The following is a 27,128-nucleotide window of genomic DNA, read 5'->3' as shown; positions in this document are numbered from 1 at the left end:
GTCTATTCTTGCCTCCTTTATCAAAGATAAGGTGACCATAGGTGCGTGGGTTTATCTCTGGGCTTTCTGTCCTGTTCCATTGATCTTTATTTCTGTTTTTGTGCCAGTACCATACTGCCTTGATTACTGTAGCTTTGTAGTATAGTCTGAAGTCCGGGAGCCTGATTCCTCCAGTTCTGTTTTTCTTTCTCAAGATTGTTTTGGCTATTCGGGGTCTTTGTGTTTCCATGCAAATTGTGAAATTTTTTGTTCTAGTTCTGTGAAAAATGCCATTGGTGGTTTGATAGGGATTGCATTGAATCTGTAGATTGTTTTGGGTAGTATAGTCATTTTCACAATGTTGATTCTTCCAATCCAAGGGCATAGTATAACTCTCTATCTGTTTGTATCATCTTTAATTTCTTTCATCAGTGTCTTTTAGTTTTCTGCATACAGGTGTTTTGTCTCCTTAGGTAGGTTTATTCCTAGGTGTTTTATTCTTTTTGTTGCAATGGTAAATGGGAGTGTTTCCTTAATTTCACTTTCAGATTTTTCATCATTAGTGTATAAGACTGCAGGAGATTTCTGTGCATTAATTTTGCGTCCTGCTACTCTACCAAATTAATTGATTAGTAGTTTTCTGGTAGCATCTGTAGGGTTCTTTATGTATAGTATTTCGTCATCTGCAGTGACAGTTTTACTTCTTCTTTTCCAATTTGTATTCCTTGTTTTTCTTTTTCTTCTCTGATTGCTGTGGCTAAAACTTCCAAAACTATGTTGAATAACAGTGGTGAGAGTGGCAACCTTGTCTTGTTCCTGATCTTAGAGGAAATGGTTTCAGTTTTTCACCATTGAGAATGATGTTGGCTGTGGGTTTGTCATATATGACCCTTATTATGTTGAGGTAGGTTCCCTCTGTGCCTAATTTCTGGAAAGTTTTTATCATAAATGGGTATTGAATTTTGTCAAAAGCTCTTTCCTCATCTGTTGAGACCATCATATGGTTTTTATCCTTCAATTTGTTAATATGGTGTATCACATTGATTGACTTGCATATATTGAAGAATCCTTGCATTCCTGGGATAAACCCCACTTGATCATGGTGTATGATCCTTTTAATGTGTTGTTGGATTCTGTTTGCTAGTATTTTGTTCAGGACTTTTGCATCTATGTTCATCAGCGATATTGGCCTGTAGTTTTCTTTTTTGTGAGATCTTCATCTGGTTTTGGTATCAGGGTGATGGTGGCCTCGTATAATGAGTTTGGGAGTGTTCCTCCCTTTGCTGTAATTTGGAAGAGTTTGGGAAGCATAGGTGTTAGCTTTTCTCTAAAAGTTTGATAGAATTCGCCTGTGAAGCCATCTGGTCCTGGGCTTTTGTTTGTTAGAAGATTTTTAATCACAGTTTCAATTTCAGTCAACATGTGTTTTTGACTGAGTGCCTGCTGTGTGCCAGCTACCTCTCCAAGGGCTTGGGAAATAGCAGTGGACAAAACAGACATTACACAAAAAGACACCAAAATACACCAGTTTTACAGTATATTAGAAGAGAAAAAGTGATAGGAAAAAACAGAACATGATAAGGAGGGAAGTTAGGAGGGATGAAAGGTGTTGTCATTGTGAGTCTCCTTGAGGAGGTGTGAGTTCAGAGCAGAGACTTGAAGGAGAGAGTCAGCCCAGTTGGCCTCAGGAGGAGGAGCCTTTCAGGGGGAGGGCACAGCAGCGGGAGGGCACTGAGTGAGAGCATCCCTGGTGTGTCCATGAGCAGGAAGGAGCATGGGGTGGGCAAAGCTTCTGACTCCGGGTGAGGTGGGAAACCCACCAAAGGTTCCATCTCAACTCTGATATGATTAGCCCCCTCTGGCTACCAGTGAAGAATAGACTGCTGGGAAGCAAGACTGTAAGCATGATGACCACTCGGGAAGGCGAGTTCTCAAGGGGCCGGTAGGTGGAGGAGAGGAGGGGAGAGGAGAGGAGAGGAGTGGAGGAACAGAGATCGGAGGTGGGGAGCACACAGCCTGGTGAGCAGGCTGGGGTCTTTGGTAAGTGCCAGGTGTTCAGTGTGGTGTTCTTGGCCACTCCACTCTGCACAGGCGTTTCTTAGGCCTTAATCTGGAGAAGAGCCTTCTTCCTGGGTGCACAGGGTTGTGTTGGCACTGCTGATGTACGTGGGTGGGTTGGGGAGCAGAAGTGGAGGGCTGTCTGGGATGGTTGCGTGAAAGACTTTTGCTTAAGATTTAATTTGAAAAATGTTGATGGGCCAGTAAAAACAATGATAGCTGTAGGTTTGAGGAAGTCGAGTTTTGACGGGGAGTGATGGTGGTGGTTAATTTAGAGTGCCCTCAACTGTCTCTGTTGTCCTAAAGTTTTAATGGTCACACTACATGTCTTTCGGGGGGTGGGGAGTGGCAGGGGGAGGTTTAAGATATGAAAATTAACTAAATGTCCTGACTTCTTTATTTCATTTTACCATCTTGCTTCCCCCACCACCACCCCTTTTCTTAAAAATATGTTACATAGAGACCTTTATTGTCTTTTTGTTTCCTCATATTCTCATTTTATTTATTTATTTGCGATATAATTGACATGTAACATTATATTAGTTTTAGGTGTACAGCTTAATTTAATGTTGGTATACATTTGGGGAATGTCACCACCATATGTCTCGTTAACATGTCACCTTACGGAGTTACAAAAAAATTTTTTTTCTTGTGAGGAGAGCTTTTAAGATCTACTCTCTTAGCAACTTTCAAATGTACAATACAGTATTAACTACAGTCACCATGCTGTACATTACATCCTTCAGGGCTTATTTTATAACTGGAAGTTTATACCTTTTTTCCCCCTTTACCCATTTCTCCCCCCACCCCTGCCTCTGGGAACCACCAGTTTGCTCTCTGTATCTATGAGCTTGGTTTTTTTGTTTGTGTGTTTTTAGATTCCATTTATAAACAAGATCGTACAGTATCTATCTTTCTCTGTCTGACTTACTTCACTAAGCTTAATACCCTCTAGATTCATCTGTTGTGAATGACAAGATTTCATTTTTTTTATGGCCAAGTGCTATTCCATTGTGTGTGTGTGTACACACACACACACTACATTTTCTTTGTTCATCTGTTGATGGGTACTTAGGTTGCTTCCATATCTTGGCAATTGTAAATAGTGCTCCAGTGAACATAGAGGTGCATGTATCTTTTCCAGTTAGTGTTTTCATTTTTGGATAAATACCCAGGAATGGAATTGCTGTATCATATAGTAGTTCTATTTTTAATTTTTTGAGGAACCTTCTTGCTGTTTTCTATAGCGGCTGCACCAATTTACATTCCCACAACAGTGTAGGAGGGTTCCCTTTTCTCTACATCCTCATCAACACTTGCTGTTTGTTGTCTTTTTGATGATAGCCATTCTGACAGGTGTGAGGTGATACTCATTGTGGTTTTATTTATTTATTTATTTATAATTATTTATTTATTGGCTGTGTTGGGTCTCCTTTGCTGTGCACGGGCTTTTTCTCTAGTTGCGGCGAGCGGGGGCTACTCTTCGTTGTGGCGCGCGGGCTTCTTATTTTGGTGACTTCTCTTGTTGCAGAGCACGGGCTCTAGAGTGCAGGCTCAGTAGTTGTGGCTCACAGGCTTAGTTGCTCCGCAGCATGTGGGATCTTCCCAGACCAGGGCTCAAACTCGTGTCCCCTGCATTGGCAGGCAGATTCTTAACCATTGTGCCACCAGGGAAGCCCCTCATTGTGGTTTTGATTTGCATTTCCCTGGTGATTAGCAGTGTTGAGCATCTTTTCATGTACCTGTTGGCCAGCTCTATGTCTTTGGAAAAATGTCTGTTCAGGTCTTTAGCCCATTTTTAATCAGGTTGTTTGTGTTTTTGCTGTTGAGTTGTATGAGTTCTTTGTATATTTTGGAGTTAGTCCCTTATTAGGTGTATGACTGACAGATATCTTCTCCCATTCAGTAGGCTGCCTTTTCATCCTGTGGTTTCCTTTGCTGTGTACCACCCCACCACACCTCTTTTTCTGTTTCCTCTACCACGTGACTTTGTATCCATTTATAGCGTTTCCACCCGCCCCTGGCTTTTGTCTTTTGTTTTTTTTAAAAAATAAATTTATTTATTTTATTTTTGGATGCGTTGGGTCTTCAGTTGCTTTGCATGGGCTTTCTCTAGTTGCGGCGAGCAGGGACTGCTCTTCATTGCGGTGTGCAGGCTTCTCATTGCACTGGCTTTTCTTATTGCTGAGCATGGGCTGTAGGCGCGCGGGCTCAGTAGTTTTGGCTCGCAGGTGCTATAGCACAGGCTCAGTAGTTGTGGCACACGGATTCAGTAGTTGTGGCTCATGCACTCTAGAGCACAGGCTCAGTAGTTGTGGCACACGGGCTTAGTTATTGTGCGGCATGTGGCATCTCCCCGGGCCTGGGCTTGAACCGGTGTCCCCTGCATTGGCAGGCGGATTCTTAACCACTGCGCCACCAGGGAAGTCCCCTCTGCCCTCTGTTTTACTTACTTCTGTTTGATTGGGGTGAAGCTTTCCTATACCTGCCTGCATATGCACCTTTGGATTAAGTGATTGGCTCTCTGTGTATTACAGCCGCAATAAAGAGGTGGAGAAACTGGGAGGAAAGTTAGAGTTTGCCTCAGGGGCAGAGGGTTAGGACTTGGAGTCTGTGTAAGAGCCATTTTCATTTAATTCATCCTGGCTAGATTGAAGTCTGGCCCTGGGTTTGTCACATGATGAATTTGTTGCATTTAGCAGCTTTTTCCTGAAGTTCCATCTGCTGGTGAAATGGCTGTGGTGAGCGGGGACAGACCCAAGAGCTTTTGCAGTAGGTTGGGTGGAAAGTTGCCTTTAAGGAAGAACCTTTCCATCCATAGAAACAACAGAGGCAAATGGAAGATGATGATAGAACAGTGGCAGGGGCTAAAGTACAGCTTCAAAGCGTTTGTAGTTCCGAGCAGTAGCTATTTGGCAAATATACAGTAGTATCCTTTAAGTCTGTCTTGTTTTTTGAAAAGCTGAGGTTTTCTCTAGATGTGGTAGATTCACAGCTACTTACTTGGGAAAGAAGAAAACTCTGCCTCTTATCACTTGAGAGGCAGAGTAGCAATATATTTGACTTCGGTAGATGTACATTACTGGACCCAAAATGATGGTATTGTTCGCAGGACGCCTGGCTGGTCCCAGAAATGTTTCTTTTCACTGTATCCATTTTTTTTTTTTTAAGAAATAACTGATTAAAGGATATTTTATAGATACACCTAAGATAACTAATATTTCATTATTATTCTGTTTCCTAATTTAAAAGTTCTATCTCTAAGAAAAAGAATCAGACAGAAGGTCGACATTTGTCAGGTGCTGTCCTCAAAGAGTCAGCTTTTCAAAGTGATAGAGGAAGAACGGAAGAGGAGCATGTTAGAGCTGCAAAACCCTTTCAGAGCCAAGATCCTTCTGATGGGATTTCACCACTGGAGCAGGAACGAGGTACTGAACTATTAGAAATCATTCCTTATTGTATATATTTTAATTTCCTTTCTAAAAATCTTTTTATAATTGAAGTATAGTTGATGTACAAAATTACAGAAGTTACAGGTGTGTAGTATGGTGATTCACAATTTTTAAAGGTTATACTCCATTTATTATAAAATATTATAAATATTGGCTATATTCCCCATGTTGTACAATATATTTTTGTAGCTTATTTTATACCTAATAGTTTGTTCCTCTTAATCCCCTACTCCTGTAATGCCCCTCCCCTTCCTCTCTCCCCAGCGGTAACCACTAGTTTTTTTCTCTTTGTCTGTGAGTCTGCTTCTTTTTTGTTATATTCATTAGTTTGTTGTATTTTTTAGATTCCACATATAAGTGATATCATACAGTTTTAATCTCCTTTCTTATTTTTTTGTCTTTGGACCAGTGTTTATCTTAAACTATGATACTATAAACTGAAAATGCTTTGGTTTGGCACTTACCTATTAATACCATGTTTATAATACTTTTATAGGAAAGGATCTCTTAATCAATCTCTTAATTATCCATACTGATTAAGCTGAAATCTCCTTTCCTGTGGAAACCATGCTTCTGATGGTCACAGCACACTTCATGTTCAAGACAAGGAGGCTGTTTCTAATACACCTGTCATATTTCCCCTACCAATTACTTTGTATTCTTGTCAGCAGTCATTTTTGTTCCTAAGTTAAAATTTTTACGGGATGTTTGTATTTCTCTTGATGAAAAATGTATATGTATGAAAGTAGACTAGATTAACTCCTCACACAAGAAATGAAAGAAAGTAAGACAAATTGGGCTTATTCAAAATTGAAAACTTCTGTGCTTCAAAAGACACTTTTGAGACAGTGAAAAGACAACCAAAAGATGGGAGAATACGTTTGCAAATCATATGTATCATATGTATATGATCAGGGACCAGCAACCAGAATATGTACAGAAGTGTTATAGCTCAATAAAAAGACAAATAACCCAGTACTGTAAATGGCAGAGGCTGTTCAGTAAACATTTCTATAAAGAAGTTGTACAGATGGCCAATAGACACATGAGAAGATTCTCAACAGCTGTAATCATCAGGGAAATTCAAAACCAGGAGAGATCAATTCACACCCACTGGAATTACTAGAATCAAGGAGATGGGAAATAGCAAGTATTGGTGGGAAATAGCAAGTATTGGTTGGAAACCGTGACGCTCACCCATTGCTCGTCGGGATGTAAAATGGTGCTGCTGCTGTGGAAGATAGTTTGACGGTTCCTCAAAACATTAAATGTAGCATTACCCTATGACTCAGCAAGTCCAGTCCTAGGCATACACCTAAGAGAAATGAAAACATGTGTCAACACTAAAACTTGTGTGCATGAATGTTCATAGCAGCATTAGTCAGAGTAGCCAGAAAGTGGAGACAACTCAGATCGCCATCAGCTGATGTATGGATAAATAAAATGCAGTATGTCCATACAGTGGAGTGTTGTTCAGCCATAAAAAGGAGTGAAGTACTGATACCTGTTGTAATAGGATGACCCTTGAAAGCATGCTGAGTGAGAGAAGACAGACTCAGAAGGCCACATTTATCTGAAGGTGAATCCATTTATCCATTTATCCGAAGGTGAATCTGTAGGTACAGAACAGGCAAGTCCACTGAGACAAAGTAGATTAGTTGTGCTAGGGCCTGGGGGGCAGGGAGAATGGGGAGTAACTGTTTATGGGTACAGGATTTCTTTCTGGTATGATGAAAATATTGTGGAATTAGTGATAATGGTTGAACAGCTTTGTAAATATACTAAAAACCACTGAATTGTATACTTTAAAAGGGGTGATTTTATGGTATGTAAGTTTTATATCAGTTAAAAAAAAAAACTTCCCCATATACCTCTCTCACAGTTTCAGTTAGTATAAGATTTGTCACACTTGCTTAATCTCTTCTGTTTTTCTATTACCTTTTTTCCTGATATTAAAAAATTCCAGACATCATTTTATTCCTACATATTTTAGCTTGCATCTCTAAAAATACGGGCATTTTCCTACATAACCATAGTGATGTTAATACTGTTAACCAACAATTCTGTTATTATCATATAGTACTCTGGCCCATATTCAGTTTACTAATTATCTTGGTTTGTTTGCTTGGATTGGGGTCCAAGGAACGTTCCATTGTATTTTGCTCCATCTGTCATGGTGTCTCTTAGGTCTGTCATTCTGGAGCTGTCCTGCTGTTTGGCATCGTCTGTTTGATCACTCATGGTGTCATTTTTCTTCTCTCTTCCTCACATCCTCTGTAAAGCAGAAGTTAGCTTTAAAGCCTTGTCAGATTCCTATTCAGGTGTTTTTGGCATATGTATAATTTTTTAAGCTTCCCCACCCTAACAGGTTTTTAATTTAACTGACCACTGATGGGCTCCTATACCATCATTTAAAAGTGCTCTATTCTATTTAAAGGGAAAAAATGTATAGTTCATTAATTTGCTATTTTTGAGTGTTATTGGGTATTTAGTTGATAAAATATTAATAATTTGGTCTTAGTTTTTGTTTTTGTTTACTTTAACAGACTCGCCTATTGATTTTTGTTCACGATCCTGGATGAATAAGGAGAACAAGGTAATCTTTTATATGTTATCAATTTCTAGTATTAGGAGAGTGAAAGTACCTACTTCACAAATATGAATGCTAACTAGTATTAATATTACCTAGAAGTCTTCTACTTGTAAATAGCAGAAATCCACCTTACTGCTATGAGTAACCGGGAAGCTGACAGTAGGGCTGGTCTGGGGCTTCCTGTGTCTCCAGGGCTGTCTGCACCTCTGCTCTGCTTCACTCCACACCGACTCCTCTGGAATGTTGGTTCCGTGGAGTGAGGATTTCTCTTTGTTTCGTATGTTGCATCCTGAGTGTCCAGCACATAGCTGGCACTTGATAATCTGTTGAATGATAGGGAAGCTGAATTCATTTGTAGGCAACCCAAGTGTTGTGATCAAAAAAACAAGAACATGAAAAATAAAAGCACAATTCTAATGAGCTCACTTGGGTCCATCCTCCCCTCTGTAAATCACTGTGCCAACGGATGGGTTGGGATAAAACTCTGATTTATGAGGCTGGACCCTACGTCCACTTCTGTGTGTGTGTGCATGCGTGTGCGTGTGCATCAGTGCATATATGTGCATAGATAGAGGGATGTGACTGAAACCACCCACACCCCACCCCCCGGACCACATGAAGTGAAAAGAGAAGGGCTCCTCAGAGGACAGGCACTGAGCAGATAAGCAGTTTGTGTTCAACTTAAACCGTCTCATATTTATGAGAGTTGTTTATGAAGTATGAACCAAGTATTGATACTTTTAAAACTTAAAAAAAAGAAATGCAATTTTTATTTTATTTTACTTTCATAAGAATTTTTAACATTATTTTGTAAAATGATTAAAAGAGGTCTAAAGTAAGAGTTGTTTCCGTGTGCCAGGGGTTGGCACACTCTAGCCCATTGCCCACATCCAACCTGCTGCCTGTTTTTGTGAAGTTTTATCGGAAAGTAGCCGTGTCCATTTGTTTCTTTATTGTTTATGGCTGCTTTTGTGCCTCAACAGCTGAGTTGAGAAGTTGTGACAGAGACTGCATGGCTAGCAGACCCTGAAATGTTTACTGTCTGGCCCTTTGCAGAGAACGTTTGTTGACCCCTGCTCTGTACACTTGCTCCCTCTATGTAACCACTAGTAACTTACATATGTGAGTGATGCTTTTTAGAGGAACTTCAGGTGTAGTCAACTTGAAATTCAGTCAGAAGGCTTGATTTCTTGAACACTGAGAAAAATGGTTTCTAAGAGAGAGATCATAACTTTTCCTGTGATAGGTAATTTTATTTCCCTAGGATGGTTGAAGAGTTAACTTCCTAAAAGTATTAGAAATCATTGATAACAAAGAGAAGGACCATAAAACTAGAAAGCAGGAAGACAAGTATAGACACATGAGATACTTGATACAAAAGGTGAAGAAGTAAGAGCAGGGGGAAAATAAATACACTAGATAACCTAGACCAGTGGGACCACCACTGCATTGGCCTTGGGTTTAGCGTGAGCTGTCCTGGCAGCCATGGCAGCGATTGTCCATACTGAGTGCATAACTCAGCACTGTGCTCTGCAAGTGTGTAAATGGGTTGAGAGCCCGTGTTTTTTCCCAAAATGTTAGCGCGCATTTTGCAGTCTAATTGTTGAGATGGTATTATTTGATATATATTTAATATGATGGTGAAATAAGATTGACACTTGAGGAACTTCACATTTTATTCTGGGCCTTGAAGTGTCCTAGCAAACTGCCATGTGCCTTGTGGCCCCTAGTTGGAGCAGGGACGTCCACTGTCCAGGGTGGGCTGCAGAGTCCAGCTTTGCTGTTACCTGCACCTCCTGTCCAGGTCTTGAGCTGCCCCAGTTCATTTGTGTGTTAGTACACGAACTATATTACCAGGTCCTTTGAGCGTGTGCAAACAGTGTGAAACCTTGAACTTTAAGGATGTCTCATTGGGTGGGTCAGGGGAGGGGGGTGGCATGGGGGCAGAAAGAAAGTTATTAATACGTGTAAAACAGCTAGCCCTTCATTGCCTGAACTGTGAACCACAGACCTTGAGCACATTGATGGGCCTTTCTGCAGCCTGTGCTGTGGTCTTCACAGTAGTGAGTGTGCTGCTCTCATTGCAGTTTTATTTCTTATAGGTTGTTGTTCCTGATGCTGGAAAACATTTTGAAGAGAGGAATCCAAACAATGACTTAAGCCATACTAGTTTCCTAGAAAATGAGAAACTGATGTCACTTGCCAGCTTGGAAGATTCTTCTGGTAGCATCACAAAGCTCAACTGGTGTTTTCCTTGTCCTGACCTTGCCACTCCACGTATCTCTGCTGCTTTGTTGCTGTAGTTATTATTGCACCTTTTTGTTTCTCTGCCTTCTCCTTTATCTCTTACTTACAAGCACTCAAGTGGCCCCTTGTGTTAAGTGATGGGATTTTAGACTTATTTCTCTATAGCAATCCTGATAGGATTATGCTTATCCCTCAGTTGAGTATCATTAAGGTATAAAGTATAAAGCACTGTGTTAAGAAATTAGGGGACAATGAACTATTTAGCCCCTGCTCTCTGAAAGGACTGCACGTGGCAAGAGAGATGCATAGTTGACCTCCGATTGTGAGCAGTGTATCTCAACGGTACAAGTTGTGTGGGAGTCATAGGAGGGTGACAAGTTAATTCTGACTGAGGAAGGTATCTGTGAGGCTTTATTGAAGGAGGATGCAATTCTTCCTCCTTGAGAAGGAGGCCCGTGATAGGCCCTAATGTAGATACCAGAAGAGAAGTACATTCAAAAAGCAGGAACAGCTTCAGCAAAGACACTAAGGTGGGGGCATATAGACCATGTTTGGAGAATACCCAGTGCTTTTGTGTGGCAGGTTTATAGCACCTGTAGGACTATGAATTGAGGAATAAACCCAGAAAAAAGGCAGAGACCAAATTATCCATGGCTTTGAAGGCCAGGCTGGTGAGCCAAGTGGGATAGATAGAAGCTATAAAATCAGGGCAGGTTTTGCTGCTAGTTTTTAGGTATTTTTAGATTATGGAATTGTTGATGAGGAATTGTTGACCTGAATTTATGCAGATCCTTGTTTTAGTAGGCTAGATTCTCAGAGATGATTGGAAAATTATCCTCTTGAAAAGCCTTACAATACCGTTATAAGTGATTGAGTGTTCTAGTTTTGTCCTCCCTTGCCCGGCTGGGTGTTAGAACAATGAAAAGCACTGCCATTATTGTTTTATTTGTCTATTTGCAACTTTTTGGTTTTAGTGGAGGTGGAAAAAATTTTGATCATATCTGTGAGTATTCAGCTTTGTTATATCTTTTTTTTGTTTCTTCATTTTCAAGATCAGATACTGTTTGAGGTTTCATTTTACAATTAATCATTAATTCACCTGGAATTTGGTTTTACTTCTATGGCAGGCTTATCTTTTCTTTTTTGACAGTTACTCACTTGTCACAGTACTTTCTGAATAATCTGCCCTTTTCCATTGCCACACTTACTATATTCTAACTTTTGATGTATGCCAGGACTTGCTTCTGTGCTGTCTTCTCAATGAAGGTTAAATATTAGTTTATATTAGAATGCTCATGATGACTTACAGACTGAAATTACATTGGTTTTTTTCATGTCAAATGTTAAGGCAAAATCATGTAGACTATTGACCCATGTGTTTTATCAACCTTTTTGATTATATATTATTTACAGTTCAGTCACTACTTTAAAGCCTGTCCTATTTTCTCCTCCATTTTACCAATTAGATGATGATATCGATGATGAAGAGTTTTATGATGATCATTTGGAGGCTTATTTTGAGCAACTGGCAATTCCAGGAATGATGTATGAAGGCCTAGAAGGACAGGAATCTCCAGAAAATTATTTTAAGTTACCTGCAAGTGATCCTAGTCAGGTATATTCCAAACTTTATGGTTTTTCAGAAATTTGACATTAGAAAATCATTACTGGACTCAGTGGATATTAATAAAACTTAAGCTTTTGGTTTTCTTTGGATTCTGTTTTCCCCAGATACAAACTGATGAGAAATACCTTTCCTGTCCTTTCCTGCTACTGCTTACCTTTCCCTCACCTATAGAAAAATTAAAAGAATGGTGCACTGAACATCTGTATACTCTTGTCCAGATCAGCCAGTTGTGAACATTTTTTTGCCATCTTTGTGTTTTCTTTGTCCCTCCATAAGTACTTTTTTACTGAGTCATTTAAAAGTAAGTTGCAGGGCTTCCCTAGTGGCACAGTGGTTGGGAGTCCTCCTGCCAATGCAGGGGACATGGGTTCGAGCCCTGGTCCGGGAAGATCCCACATGCCGCAGAGCAACTGGGCCCGTGTGCCACAGCTGCTGAGCCTGCGCCCTAGAGCCTGTGTGCCACAATGGCTGAAGCCCGCGCGCCTGGAGCGCGTGCTCCACAACGGGAGAGGGCACCGCGGTGAGAAGCCTGTGCGCTGCGGCGGGAAGTGGCCCCCGCTTGCCACGGCTGGGGAAAGCCCACGCACAGCAACAAGGACCCAACACAGCCAAAACTAAATAAATAAAATAAATTTATTTTCTAAAAAAAGTAAGTTGCAGATATTATGACATTTCACCCTAATACATCAGCATTTACCTCCTGTGAATAAGGACTTTTTCCTACATAATCACAATTCTCTTATCTAACTTTGATATTGTGACTTAAATTAATATACAATTCATATTCAAATTTATCCACTTGTCTCCAAATGTCCTTTACTTTTGTTGTTTTTGATCCAGGCTTTAATCAGGGATTACACTTGTATTTGGTTGCCATGACTTGGAGTTCTTTCATGTCATTAAACTTTTTGTAAAATCTAGGCCTGTTGTTTTGTAAAATGACCCATATGGTAGATATAGCTGACTGCTTTCCTCCTCCTGATTAGATTGAACATTTTCCCCTTGAACAGATTGACTCTAAACATAAGCATTGTTGTATACTCTGTGTCCCATTGGGAGGCCTGTCAGCCCACTTGTCTCCTGTTGGTGATGCTGTTTGACCATCTTGATGAATATGGTGTTGGCCAGATGCCTCCTTGACCCCCTTTGTTATCAGGAAGTAGTCTGTGGGATTTCAGGTACTTTCATTGCCTCCTGAAACCCCACCTCCTAAGAGACCTTTGGATTGCTTTTATTTTTCCCCTTCTCCTCACATTTCCTAACTCTCAAGTTTTGCTGAGTTACACTGTCCAAGTGTAGACAGAGACCTATTTTTATTTAATTTATTTATTTGGGTGTGCCGGGTCTTTGTTGTTGCTGCGTGCGGGATCTTCCTTGCAGCATGTGGGATCTCTAGTTGTGGCACTTGGGATCTTTAGTTGCAGCATGCGAACTCTTAGTTGCAGCATGTGGAATGTAGTTCTCTGACCAGGGATCGAACCTGGGCCCCCTGCATCGGGAGCACGGAGTTCTAGCCACTGGACCACCAGGGAAGTCCCAACAGAGACCTATTTTGTGTTGAGGTTTCAAAACTATCAGAGCAGCTGTATTCCCCCGACTCACCCCCCTCCGCTTTGTTTTGGACAAACCCTTGTGACTTTCAGTAGCAGCGAGGGAGCAGCTCTGCTCCGTAGGAAACCCTTACCTGGAATTGGTCACCAGCCAGTGGCTTCACTTCAGGTTTCCTCTGCCTCCACCTGGGAGGGTTGTCGCATGGCCATGGTCAGTCACAGTCCCACAGGTGGTAGCTTCGCCCTACTGGCCTGCAGAGCACATGGATTGTCTGACTGCATTCTTTATTCAGTGTTTTCAGGCGCTTTGCAGAGGAGAGAGCTGGTTTCCTATGTTCTGGTTCTTTTTAGTCTTTGTTAGTATCCTATGTGAAAATAGTTGTCTAATTTAAATGTCAGTTCTTTGTCTCCTTTGTCTTATTTTCTATTGGGATATTCATATTTTAACTCTTGTTTTTATAAGCTTTCTGTGTCAAGGAGATATTTTGCTCTTTATGCACTTCATTTTTTTATTTTGTTTTTTGGCTCGGACAGGGGACATATATCTCCTCACAGTTCTGGAGGCTGGGAGTCCGGATCTAGGTGTGGGCAGGGCTGGTTCCTCCTGAGGCTTCTCTCCTTGGCCTGGAGATGGCAGCTTCTCCCTGCGTCCTCACAGGGTCTCCCTTTCCTGGTCCTCATGTATTTCAGGCTTTAGTGTTTTTGTTAGTTTCCTAGGCCTGCCAGAACAAATTACCAGAATTTTGCTAGCTTAAAACAACAGAAATTTATTTTCTCACAGTTCTTGAGGCCAGAGTCTGAAAACAAGGTGTTGAAAGGGCTAAGCTCCCACCAGAGGCTCCTTCCTGCCTCTTGCAGCCTCTGGGGCTCTGGTGTTCCTTAGTTCAGGGCAGCGTCACTCCAGTATCCGCCTCCATTTTCATGTGGCCTGTCCCTCTCTCTCTGTGTCCCTCTGAGGTCTTCCTCATGGGGTTTAAGGCCTGCCCCAAATCCAAGATGATCTCAAGATCTTTAACTTAATTGCATCTGCAAAGACCCTGTTTCTGAATAAGGTCACAATTTGCAGGTATCACCTGGGGGTAAGACTTGGACACATCTTTTTTGGGAGATTCAATTTAACCCACAGAAGTTTAATACTACGAAGATATTATTCACTGAAGAATATAAAACTATCCATCTGTATTTCCTCCTAGTACTTTTACATGTAAATCTTTAAGTCATCTGGAGTTTATTTTGAGATAAGGTAGAGATTGTTTATTTTTTGTATAACGTTGTTGCAAAATCACCCGGTTAATAAATGGTGGCACTGGAATTTAAATGTATGATCTTATTTCAAAGTCTGTGTCTTGTCTTTTATATAGAACTACCTCCTTTTAGTATCCTAACTTTGAAAAACCTTGCCTATGAGGCTGTTTTTGTTGTTGTACATCTTATAGCAGAAAAGACTGCTGTTTTAAGGCTTCACTGGCACTTGAGATAGTGGTGGCTGAGTGTCTGAGAAGAGGGTTGTGGGCATGCAAGTCCCTTTCAGCAGTTGTTATTTTAGGAAAGAGTGAGCAGTGCCCTTTGGGAAGGTATGTTGGAGAGCGTGGTTTTGAGGCACTGGCTTAATCTGCCATGTTTGAGGCAGTTTTTCTTGAACTCCTCAGGGTCGTTTGTAGTAGTTGCTGTTTTACTCCTATTAAAAGTTAATTAAGGGACTTACCTGGTGGTCCAGTGGTTACGACTTCATGGTCCCAATGCAGGGGGCCCGGGTGCGATCCCCGGTCAGGGAACTAAGATCCCACATACCACAGCTAAGCCCGTGTGCTGCAACTAGAGAAACCTATGCGCCACAACGAAGAGCCTGCGCAGCCAAAAATGAATGAATGAATAAATAAAATAAAAATAACTTAAAGTTATTAATATTTGTGTTTTCAGAGCCTGTTAATAATATTAATTTTATGAGTCTGGTCACACTGATGGGCTTCCCATCCTTTTAGAGACTTTCAGTGATAATTACAAAAGTTAAACTGACATTTCTAACATCCTGTGCCGTAGTGAGCATATTGGCCCCACTTTTGGTATCTGAATCTGTTGGTGTGTGTTTGCCATGACCACATTTTGAATTTTGGTTTTGGTAAGTTCCTTACGATTGGTCCACATACAGTCTGGAAGAATATTGTGTAGTCTGTTCCTTTCTAGAATAAATATATTATGTCAACTGTATAACTTTTTTGGTGGTTTTGGAAGGAGTTATGAAAAACAAAACTTATTTCTGGTCTGTTATTTAATTTTTAAAGGAAAGCGGAAGAGAAGAAGTTCTGGCAAAGACTCTCAGGGCTGCTAATGCGAAACTTAACCCTGTTTACTTTCACGACACAAATGCCAGTAAAGGTGATTTTGGCTTGATAGACCCTTTAAAGCTGGATACAGGATCTCCTCATCAAAATAAGCATTTGGCGTCAGACTCAGAAACAGTTTTGCCTGTGGATAGATTTTTAGACACTGAGATGCCTCAAGTGTCCATTCAAAAAAATGTGGATGTAGCATCTTTGAAGTCTGTTAGTGACAATGCATTTAATTCCGCTGGTGCTCTGTGGTCACCCACTAGTGAAAGGCAAACGTGTGAATGTTATGAATCCGTTGGAAAGAGCAAGGACCGTAAGTGGGCCTTTTTTTTTTTTCCCAAAATAAAAGTAAGAAATATGTAAAAATGCTTATACACATTTTGAACAGGATATATTTCCAAGTGAAACTTCCCTAATCTTTCATATTAAAATATTTAAGTGTTCTGTGGATTAAAAAATGGTGTCTTTATTCACAGATCTGGTGGAAATGTGCCTTTCTAACTATTAGTCATCTTTTCCTTCCTCCCTCTCCTCCATGATGGACTTTTACTGTGATTAAGGCTGGATTTTTCACCATCAGAGAGATATTTTTCTTTTGGGGAAATGGATTTTCCTTTAACTAGTTTTGGGCAGATTTCAGTACTGTTGATAACTAAGATAAGTCAACTAAATAAAATTATTTAAGAATATTGTATCATTTTATTTGTTGCATGTGTCATTGGATGTCTCTGGAATTTTATTTTCTAGAAACAGATCTATCACAGAGTGTGGTCTATCAGAATGAGGAGGGCAGATGGGTCACTGATCTTGCCTATTACACAGCTTTTGATAAAGAACAAGATGTAAATGTGTCGCTATGTGATGAGATGAATGAAGACTTCAGATCTGGCTGTAAGTGTATTGATAGCCTCTGCTCTGAACCATTTTCATTTTCAGACGGTGTTCTGAGATTACCATGTACATCTTGGCCGGCCACATCAAATCCCTTCTTGATATGTACTTATTAGCACTTCACTTGTTTCTCTAGGAACAGAGGCTTGAGTCAGTCATTGGTAATCACTGTGGACTGAGCCAAGCCTTTCCCTAAGTAAGGACAGTGAGTCACTTTAGAGCATGTGTGTTGCAGTTAGTAGCACCTTAGGCTTTACTTTCTCACTTTATAAATTGTCTTGAACAAAAGAACTATTCTGATAAATGAGCAGTTACAAAAGCCAATCCATTTTAGAGTAAAAGCTCAGTAATGAAAAAATGGGAGAAAAGTGTCGAGAAAGATAAATGAAATCTCAGAGGATGAGAGCATTAGGAACCTCAGTTAGATTTGTTAATTAGCAGAATCTCTGACCGTGAAAGGAAAACGCTGCAGAAGGCACAGCATTGTGAGCCTTGGCCTGTGGACATTTGCTGTGCCACTGAGGCCTCTAGGGCCTGAGCGCCTCTAAACCTGGAATGAGGAAAGACAACGAGGAGCCTGTCAAGCCCAGTCGTACTTTTTTTTTTTTTTTTTTTTTGCGGTACGTGGGCCTCACTGTTGTGGCCTCTCCCGTTGTGGAGCACAGGCTCCGGACGTGCAGGCTCAGCGGCTGTGGCTCACGGGCCCAGCCGCTCCATGGCATGTGGGATCTTCCCGGACCGGAGCACGAACCCGTGTCCCTTGCATCGGCAGGCGGACTCTCAACCACTGCACCACCAGGGAAGCCCCCCTCAGTCGTATTTTTAATAGGCTCAGAAGGTGCCAGAGGAAGAAGTTACTCTAACAGCTGCTTGTACTAAGCTGTTCCTAATGTCCATTGATGTGGAAGTACAGAGATCAGTCGATAAGGCATGTTTCCAGCCCTTAGGAAACTGTCCATCAGCTAAGAGGGATAAGATGAGAATACAGAACAACAGCATCGTTTGGAGTTGAGGGGAGGAATAACTTTTGCATGAGTGGGTAGCAGAGGATTTTATATATGAAGTGGCTTTTGAGGTAGAGTTTCAACAGGTAAATATTTTGGGCATGAGAAGTCCCAAGTGGATAGAAAACCCAAAGAAAGAGGATGAGATGAGGAAGCATGGGCGTGTCTTGAGAATGGTAAATAACCCAGCGTGGCTGGCATTTACGGCAAGACGTGGGAAGGGGAGAGTAACGCGACATGGTGAGATGAAGCCAGAGTGGTAAGACTGGGCCAGGGATCGGGTGGGGCTGGACTCCGTGCTGAGCCGTGCCTGGTGGGCACTTGGGAGCCTCTGAAGATACTTGTCCAGCTTGCTTTGTGAGTCTCCCTCTGGCCTCGATGGTCAGTTAAATGGTAGGTTCCTTAGGGTGTTGTAGAAATCGAGGTGTCACAGTGAGAATGAGAAGAAAATAGCTCATGAGGGACGTGGAGATAAAATCGCTAGGATTTGGTGACTGGATTTCAGCGGATAGTAGAGAGGTAAGTAAAGATGGGGGTTTGGGGTCTTAAGTTATTTTGAGAAAATGGCAGTACCATTAACTGAGATGGGAAAAATCAGAAGACATGGTAGAATTTTGGATGATTGTGGTTTGAGGTGGGGATATTCAGTAGTTGGAAATATGAGTCAGAAATTGGAGGTTAAGTTATAGTTGTCAGTGATATCTTGATTTACAAAGGACAGTAGGCACAGGCTGGACACTGGTTAGGGACCCTGTCACTTGAAAAGTCATCAGTTGTGGAATTTTCATGTGTTGCTGGTGAGAGTGTGAATTGATAAAACCATTTGGAACTTGTTTGGCAGTATCTTATGAAGGTGAACTTTACGAACTTCATAGTTTATGACCCAATAATTCTACACCCAAGTATATACCCAGTGTTCAGGGTGTATGTATTCACCAAAAGACATACACTAAAATGTTTGTAGTAGCACTATGTGTATTAGTCCCAAACTAGAAACTCCCAAATTCCCATTGACCTTGGAATGGATTGTGTTTATACCTACTTTGGAATGCTGTGTAGCAATGGGAATGAAGGATGTGTAGCTACTTGCGGCAGCGTGATGAATTTCACAAACATGTTGAATGAGATAAGGCTGACTAGCAATACATGCCGTGTATGTAGCCAGCTCTGTGGAGTAAGAAGCAAGGATAGTGGCTACCCTCGGGTTGGCATGCCGTGACAGGAGGCAAGCTCAGGGGGCCTTTTGGGTGCTGGCATGTTTTCTTTCTTGATCCGGGGTGTTGATCTGACGACACAGATGTGTTCAGATTTTGAGAATTCATTGAGTTGCACACTTACATACACTTTTTAATGTATATTATACTTTGGTAAAAAGTTTTTAAAAGTTAGTGATGAAGCTGAGAAAAGAATTTGCAATTCATATTACAGAGTGAGGGCCCATTTCCCAAATATGTAAATTGTGCTAATAAACAATAAGAAAAAGACCAATACTCAGTGTAGAACTGGGCAAAGGATGTAAACAGCTTATAGAAAAGGAAATTAAAAGTCAGTTCCCCTGGGAACTATTCTTCAGCTACACCTGCACAGATGTATAGGATGTGTGTGCACATTGTTCATCATCACAGAAGGTTGGAAGCAACGTGGATGTACAAAACAGGGACTGATTAGATAAGGTACGTCCATACGAGGGGATACCCTGTGGCCGTAATAAAAGGAAACAGAGCTCTTTAGTACTGGTAAGGGAAAGATCACCAAAATAAATTATTTAAAATCTTATTCCAATATTTGCATAAAGAGATGGAAGAAGGAAAGGCATACATATTTTTAAATACATACAGTGGAAAGATTAAAAAAAAAGGGCTCTCTAGCTACTTGTAGAACTCAAAGGTCAGTAGGTTCTCAACTAGTTAAGGGTTTCATGGGGTGCTACATATGTTGGTTGCTTCCGGAGGTGTGGGAAGTGGGGCCAGTGATGAGGGAGACTTGCAGTATTGTATTCCGTTACGTCTTTTGGTTAATTTCTAATAACTCTTTTTTTTTTGCGGTACGCGGGCCTCTCACTGTTGTGGCCTCTCCCGTTGCGGAGCAGAGGCTCTGGACGCGCAGGCTCAGCGGCCATGGCTCACAGGCCCAGCCACTCCGTGGCATGTGGGATCTTCCCGGACCGGGGCACGAACCCGCGTCCCCTGCATCGGTAGGCAGACTCTCAACCGCTTTGCCACCAGGGAAGCCCCAAGAACTCTTTATTGAAGCAGAATGTACCTATACCATCTGCATTTAGAACTATGTGGGCATGTTACTATTAAAGGAGAAATATGATAAAATAGATAGTGGAGGAATTTCATGAAACCATCTGTGTGGTTAGGGAATGAAGAGAAGCTGAGTAGGAAAGGATGTAGCACTGGTGGTGAGGAAATGGAGAAAATGATTATTGAAAACTATGGAAAAGTTTGATGGGAGGAAAGAAAGGATGAAGTAGTCAAGGGGAATTGGGCTGGGGGAGCGTGAATGGAATGGGAGACTTTATACGAAGGGAAAAGAAATGTTGAAAATGTAGGAGGAGATACTCAGAAGAGGAAGCTTGGACCAAGGGCATAATTTTATAATAACAAGGCAGTTTTATTTATTTATAAATGAATAATTTTAATTTTTTTTGGCTGTGCCGTGCAGCTTGTGGGTTCTTAGTTCCCTGACCAGGGATCGAACCCATGCCCCCTGCGGTGGAAGCACGGAGTCCTAACCACTGGACCTCCAGGGAAGTCCTCAAAGTAGTTTTAAATGAAAACTTAAAACTTCCCCATTCCCACTTCCCCATTTCTGCCTCCGCCTCTCTGACAGCTCAGCCATGTGAGCTGCCGCTTCTGCTTGTGGCCTAGGATTTAAACATCGGGCAGGGGATGGGGAACGGTATTGCTGCTTCAGAATTTAACAACAAAAGCGTTCAGGTGGCACTGGAGAGGACTGTGGTTGCAGATTTGGCAAAAAATTGGGCAGAGATTCTTGTAAGAAATGAAGTTTTGCTTTTTCATAATCTGTGAGTGATTTCTGATGAGCATACGTGGTAACAATGTCACTGTAGACTTTTCTTTAATTGAAGAGTCTTAAAGTCCAGAGAAAAAGTACTCAGGAGTATAATAAAATAGCATTTGGAGCTGTTTACTTAATGATTTTAAAAATACAATATTTTAACTCATTGAAGTAAATTAAGTTTTTCTGGGTTACCTTCTTACGATCTGATTTCCTATTTACCCTCTCCTGGCTTTTAGATTTGGTTGGTTGATACTTTTCACACTTTAGAGCAGTGGTTTTTAACACTTTGAGTCATGGACCCCACAGAGAATCTTCATAGAAAAATATTTCCTGTGGAAGATAACTGTTCTGCATGTGACTTCTGGAGCGTCCTGGCTCTCCCGATGCTCGTTCATAGACTTGTAGGCTCAGAACGTGTTTATGTGGGAGGTGGTGGGATCGCAAAGTAAGGAACCAGCACTGCCCTGACAAGTCAGAATCCTGAGCTACTTCTGGTGGGTGCTCTCCTGTCCCTGCTGGAAACAGCCTCCTGTGTCTGTTCTCATTTTGTCTCTCAAGGTGTTAGTGTTGGGCCCTCAGGGCTTCCAGAAGGGTAGTTTGGATTGGGTTAGCCCCTGATGGACTGATGAGAGTAGGGACATCTCTCTTGTTTGGGCCACGAGTGGACTGTCCGTTCTGGGTTGCTGTTCACTCCTCCCCTTCCAGCCACTGTCTGGAAGCACCAGGCAGAGGCAGAATGGGCAGCAGATGGGAAGTCCAGAGTCTAACCTGCAGACTTTTCTGATTCAGCCAACATGTTTAAAATCCTTTTAAATTCTAATGCCTTGAGCAGGATATTTGCTGTTCAGCCTGCCTCTGTCCTCTCTCCCCATTGTGTTACACCTGGCCCTCTGCTCACTTACCCCAGCCTTGTGGCCTTGGCCTAGAGATGGAGGGCTGCGTGCCCATTGGTTTCCCTAAGGTGAACTGAGTTGCTCATTCGGAACTTTGAGGGCGGACACTGGATGAACACTTGTTCCTGTTTGCCTAGGCTGTGGGGTTTGCTGGGATGTGGGATTTTTCCTTTCAAAAACTAGGACAGGGGCTTCTCTGGTGGCACAGTGGTTGAGAGTCCGCCTGCCGATGCAGGGGACACGGGTTTGTGCCCCGGTCCGGGAAGATCCCACATGCCACGGAGCGGCTGGGCCCGTGAGCCATGGCCGCTGAGCCTGCGCGTCTGGAGCCTGTGCTCCGCAACGGGAGAGGCCACAACAGTGAGAGGCCCGCATACCGCAAAAAACAAAAACAAAAACAAAAACTAGGACAGTCCTGGGTGTTGGGACAAACAGGTAGTTGGCATCCCAGCAGACATCTTCATGACAAATTTACAGAGTGGCTTGTCCATCTGATGTTCCAGATGAAATTCCATGGGTATTCATGGGCAGGTACCTTAACTCATGTGTGCCAAACTGCAAGGCTGAAGTTAATCTTTTATAAAAAGCTTACATTATAAAGCCCCATTAGTAAGTTAGAACAAGTTAGTACCTGATGAAATCAATCACAGTAGGGTGTTTATTACCAAAAGTTTCAGAACCACATGCTCTTATTGTGCTTAATACAGATGCATCAGTTCTGTGATGGAAGCTTTCACATACTTCTTTCAGTTTTATTTCTTTAATATTTCATTTTCCTAACTAGCTATGTTATATTTATATGCTAGTATTTAATTAGGCATCAGTGCAATATAATTATAAAACTTATTCTTTTTTTAAGCTGATGCATTGGATTTGATTGCACAAGATGAAGAAGAATTTAATAAAGAGCATCAGTTTATGCAGGTTTGTATTTTATTGACATTAACCAAAGTTTAGAGTTTTTCTTATATTTAAATGTAGGCAAAATGTTCATTTCTTTCTGAAAAGATATATAGTGAGTATAGAATTATATCTTGATTTTTCTCATGTTTAGACAATTTCTGCCTTTTCCTTCAGACTCTAAATTATTAATTGAGAAAAAGCTGGCATACTGAAATAGTGCTTATTAGTTCACTTAAAATTGCCTTAATAGGCTTCAAAGATATAGTTTTTTACCATGTTTTAAAATGAGGGAATTTAGTGCTATTCGTTTTTATTTGAAGATGTACTCCTTTCTAAAGATTTGTATTAATGACAATCAGTCTTTGACTTAAGCAATATGTTAAAACAATGCATATCATAACTCAGGTATTAAAAAATTTCTCTTTTTCTGGACTTTATTACCTTTATTAGCTGCTTAAGCTTGAATTTGTACACATTTTTAAAAATTTTAAATATTTAAATTTCCTTAGTGAAATTTGTATTTTTATATATTAGAAGAACAGAAGGCTTGCTGGAGAAATGAAATGAAATGATGACTTTCTTCCTAGGAAGAAAATATAGATGCCCAGAACACTTCAGTTGCCCTAGGGGATACATCGTGGGTAACTTCAGTCAATTATGGTCTGTTGAGGAGATCACTTAGCACATCAGATTTGGACAAAGACGATGCCACTTATTTACGTCTGTCTTTAGGAGAGTTCTTTGCTCAAAGGTCTGAAGCTCTCGGTTGCCTTGGTGGTGGTTACAATGTGAAAAGAGTAAGTACCATGTGTTCTAGAAGTGGTTAAATTCACTTGCCCTTATGTTTTGAAGGTTATGATGGTGTAGCTAGATCAGAGTATCTTTAAAGCAGAGACAGGATAGGGACTCCATGGTGGAATATTGGTAAAGAGCTTCAGTTTTTTAGTGGCTGTACCCTGACTGCAGTCCTAGCTCTGTCTTTTAACTAGTTCTGTGGCATGGAACAATGTATTTAACTCCTCTGTGCCTTGATTTTCCAATTTCTAGAATGGAATACTGTCTTATAGAGTTTTGGGGGGGATACTGTGATAGTGCGCGTACAGCGTTTAGCACGGCCTCAAGTGCATTAAGTACTCCATCCCTGTTAGTTGCTGTTTCATTGGTTGCTGATGTTATATCATTGGTTGTGGGAAGAATTCAAAGATTCATTTTTTAAACCTCTGGTCTAAAAACATGTTTTGAAATATAGGAGTGTTTTGGTTTTTTAAAATGTACATGTAAAAAGTTTTAAATGCAAGTGATAGTGGTAGATTGTATGAAGGAGTGAGGAGAAGCTGTGTCGCCTGTGAGGGTCAGAGTGGTGTCTGAGGAGGGGCACTGGGGTGGTGCCCGAATGGTGGGGAGGAGGCAGCATGTTCCCAGAAAAGTCTTGGAGGTGGGAGCTGGAGGGCATATCGGAGAAGCAGAGAGTAGGCCCGCAGCTCGTGTGAGTGGGCTTGGGTCGGTGGTCTGATGGCAGAAGTAGACAAGGGCCAGGTCATGAGGGGCCCTTGCAGGGCTTGGGTTCATCTCAAGGGAACTGGGGACATGTGCTTGGAGGCAGGGTGCCCGGCCCATCTCCAGGTGTGACAGGAGCCGGGCGGAGGAGGTTTCTGAGCCTCAGAGGAGGAGAAGCAGGCAGAGGCTTAGCACGTGGAGGAGATGCCTTGAAGGCCGAGGCCTAGGATGGCAGTACGGAAACAGAAAAGTTCTAGGGTTCAGGATTTCCTCTGGAGGTAGAGTCGAAGGACCTGTTGGTGAATTTCATGGAGGGACCTAGTGCTGTCGGAGGGAGTGTGTATTAAAGTAGGATTTCACTAAGAGTATAATTTTAAACAGCTAGGGTGTTAGAAGTTGACTTACAGGAAAATTTGAAACTGAACTGTGGGTCCTGTCTATGCAGTGAATTAAAGAATGAGAGTAAATACTTAGGCAGATTTTTCCGCCTGGATGGATTGGTTTTGACATTATAAGAGAAGTTGAAGCATAACTGAATTCCTTTCTGAACAGCTGGACAAAACACCACACAGTGGGAAGATGGATCTGTCATTTTGTATTAGTTATGAAATGTTACTTGGTTCAAGTTGCTGGATCAAGGGAGGAAATCCTCGAGTGAAGATTGATCAAAAATTGAGTGCATTAGTGAATTTGCTTTTCAGGTCTATCGTGAGAGCTCTGGAAGGAAGGCAGGTGGGAATTCCCTGCCCTTGAGCAAGGTCCATGAATGTGACCTTCTGAACGCTCATCTAGGGCAGTAGGAATGTATCTCATCTTAATACAGATTTTCAAGGACATATTTATTGTGTAAAATAAAATACCCTTGTAAGTTCCAGGAAGGCAGGAAGTTTTACATTTTTTTTCTCACTGACATGTCACTGATGATTATTACCAGTGCCTGACACATAGCAGGTGCTCAGTAACAATTACTGGAGGAACAAAGTATCATTTCTGGGTTGTTTTAATTTGGATTTCTTAGTAAGGGCAAATTATTTGACAATATTCATTCTGATGATTAAAGATAGCTAGCAGTAAGGAAATAAAAGGTCCTGTCTGGACTTGTAAAGTTCATTTCTAGTAATTTATGTTATTTTGGGTTTTTTTGTTTGTTTGTTTTTGGCTGCGTCGGGTCTTGATTGCAGCGCGCGGGCTTCTCTCTAGTTGCGGCATGTGGGCTCAGTAGTTGTGGTGCGGGGGTCTTAGTTGCCCCGTGGCATGTGAGATCTTAGTTCCCTGACCAGGGATCGAACCCGTGTCCCCTGCATTGGAAGGTGGATTCTTAACCACTGGACCACCAGAGAAGTCCCAACTTACGTTTAAATGGAAAAAGAATCATTTCGTTGAAATCAATTTTAGCTAGGTTACCACTATTAGGATAAAATAGTCTAGAATTTCTCAAAGCAGTTGAAAACTAAGGAAATAATTGGCATGTTTATTTTGTAGCCATCATTTGGTTATTTTATTAGATCACCAGAGAAGAGAGAACCTATTGCTCTAATAAGAAAATCAGATGTATCAAGAAGTAATTTGGAGAAAGAAATGGCTCACCTTAACCATGGTCTATTTTCAGGTAATGGATTAAATGAAGTTTTTTTTTAACCTGTAAGTTAGTGGTTGTGTGATCATGTTATTTATGTGGAAGAAAGTAATGTATATACCACTTTGAATTTTTTGAGTATTTAGTTACAGATTTGATTTTTATATAACTTCACATTGCCTTTTCAATCTAAAGTAGAAACAAGTCAGCCAAAATTCACCTAAAATCCTTTTGTAAAAACAAAAGTAAATGAAATATAATCTGTTCAAGTGGTTGGGTTAACTTTGGCCTATTAAACTGCTGAGTTAATGAATTTTAGCTATTATATTTATTATTTAGGTGGACTTTTAAAGAAAAGTTTTCAGATTTGGACTGTGATAGTATAAATATGATAAATATCTGTGATGAATATTTAAAATCAGACTTTCTTGGTTAACATAACAATTATCAAGCAGCTACTTTTTGCTAGTATAATGCCTCGTGCATTGTATCATGAAATTGTATAAAATGTGCTTTAGTCCTTAAAGAGCCTATATTCCAGTGGGGGGTGGGGGGGTTGGGATATTTAGTGGTCCTTATCCCACGGATTGTTTCTGTGATATAGTGTATAGATGTAAGTTGAATATTACATATTTTCTACAGGAGATTTAAAGGCACAGCTAAGTGAAGGATCAGTTACACTTCAGGCTGAAGAACTGGAGAGTATTTCACAAGTGGATGAAAATGATGTGACATTAACTGCCAATAAAGGGAAAACAGAGGTATTTTAAGCCTTTCATGAAGGAAAGCTAAAACCTCGCTGTCATAATTCTCATACAAGATCAAGATAAAGTCACATGTAAAAAATGCATAACATTTTTCTTACTCAATTTTATTACAAGTATCCTTTAAATATTATCAGTGTACAATAAATGTATGAAGAGTTTATAAAACAAACTTACAGTCAGTGAGTTATCACAGCTTATGCACCCATGTACACCCCAGGTCAGGAAAGAGAGCGTTGCCCACAGCCCAGGAGCCATTTTTTTGTTCCTCCTGAACACTACTTCCTTCTGTCTGACCTATGACACTGTATCAGTTTCACCCGTTTGTGAACTTTATATACAAGAAATCATGTAGTAGCATATATATATATATTTTTTAATATAAATTTATTTATTTGTTTATTTTTGGCTGCGTTGGGTCTTTGTTGCTGCGTGCGGGCTTTTCTGTAGTTGCAGCGAGCGGGGGCTACTCTTTGTTGCAGTGCGTGGGCTCCTCATTGCATTGTGGTGGCTTCTCTTGTTGTGGAGCACAGGTTCTAGGCACGTGGGCTTCAGTACTTGTGGCTCGTGGGCTCTAGAGCACAGGCTCAGTAGTTGTGGCGCACAGGCTTAGTTGCTCCGTGGCATGTGGGATCTTCCCAGACCAGGGATCGAGCCTGTGTCCCCTGCATTGGCAGGCAGATTCTTAATCACTGTGCCACTAAGGAAGTCCCAGTAGCATATATTTTTCTTCG

At 41.1% G+C, this 27,128-nt stretch overlaps 1 protein-coding gene across 3 annotated transcripts in view; it reads left to right on the top strand.

Annotated features, from left to right (window-relative positions):
* Window positions 1–27,128, top strand: part of LOC111162924 (nucleoporin SEH1) — a 118,965-nt gene that overhangs the window by 35,580 nt on the left and 56,257 nt on the right. For all 3 annotated transcript variants that reach the window (XM_089894868.1, XM_030764288.2, XM_030764287.2), the window contains 10 exons: window positions 5,290–5,465; window positions 8,036–8,085; window positions 10,185–10,305; window positions 11,796–11,944; window positions 15,789–16,149; window positions 16,584–16,727; window positions 22,514–22,578; window positions 23,145–23,354; window positions 25,537–25,663; window positions 26,273–26,391. In XM_089894868.1, the coding sequence (XP_089750994.1) occupies window positions 5,290–5,465; window positions 8,036–8,085; window positions 10,185–10,305; window positions 11,796–11,944; window positions 15,789–16,149; window positions 16,584–16,727; window positions 22,514–22,578; window positions 23,145–23,354; window positions 25,537–25,663; window positions 26,273–26,391 (1,522 nt within the window). The remainder of the gene's footprint in view (window positions 1–5,289; window positions 5,466–8,035; window positions 8,086–10,184; window positions 10,306–11,795; window positions 11,945–15,788; window positions 16,150–16,583; window positions 16,728–22,513; window positions 22,579–23,144; window positions 23,355–25,536; window positions 25,664–26,272; window positions 26,392–27,128) is intronic.

The sequence above is a fragment of the Delphinapterus leucas genome, chromosome 14 (assembly GCF_059928025.1).
Source record: "Delphinapterus leucas isolate spDelLeu-1000000601 "Yukka" chromosome 14, BTC_Dleu_Yukka2, whole genome shotgun sequence".
In the NCBI taxonomy this organism is placed as follows: Eukaryota; Metazoa; Chordata; class Mammalia; order Artiodactyla; family Monodontidae; genus Delphinapterus; species Delphinapterus leucas.
Note: the sequence above shows the minus strand (reverse complement) of the source record. Positions and strands in the feature narration are given on the sequence as shown.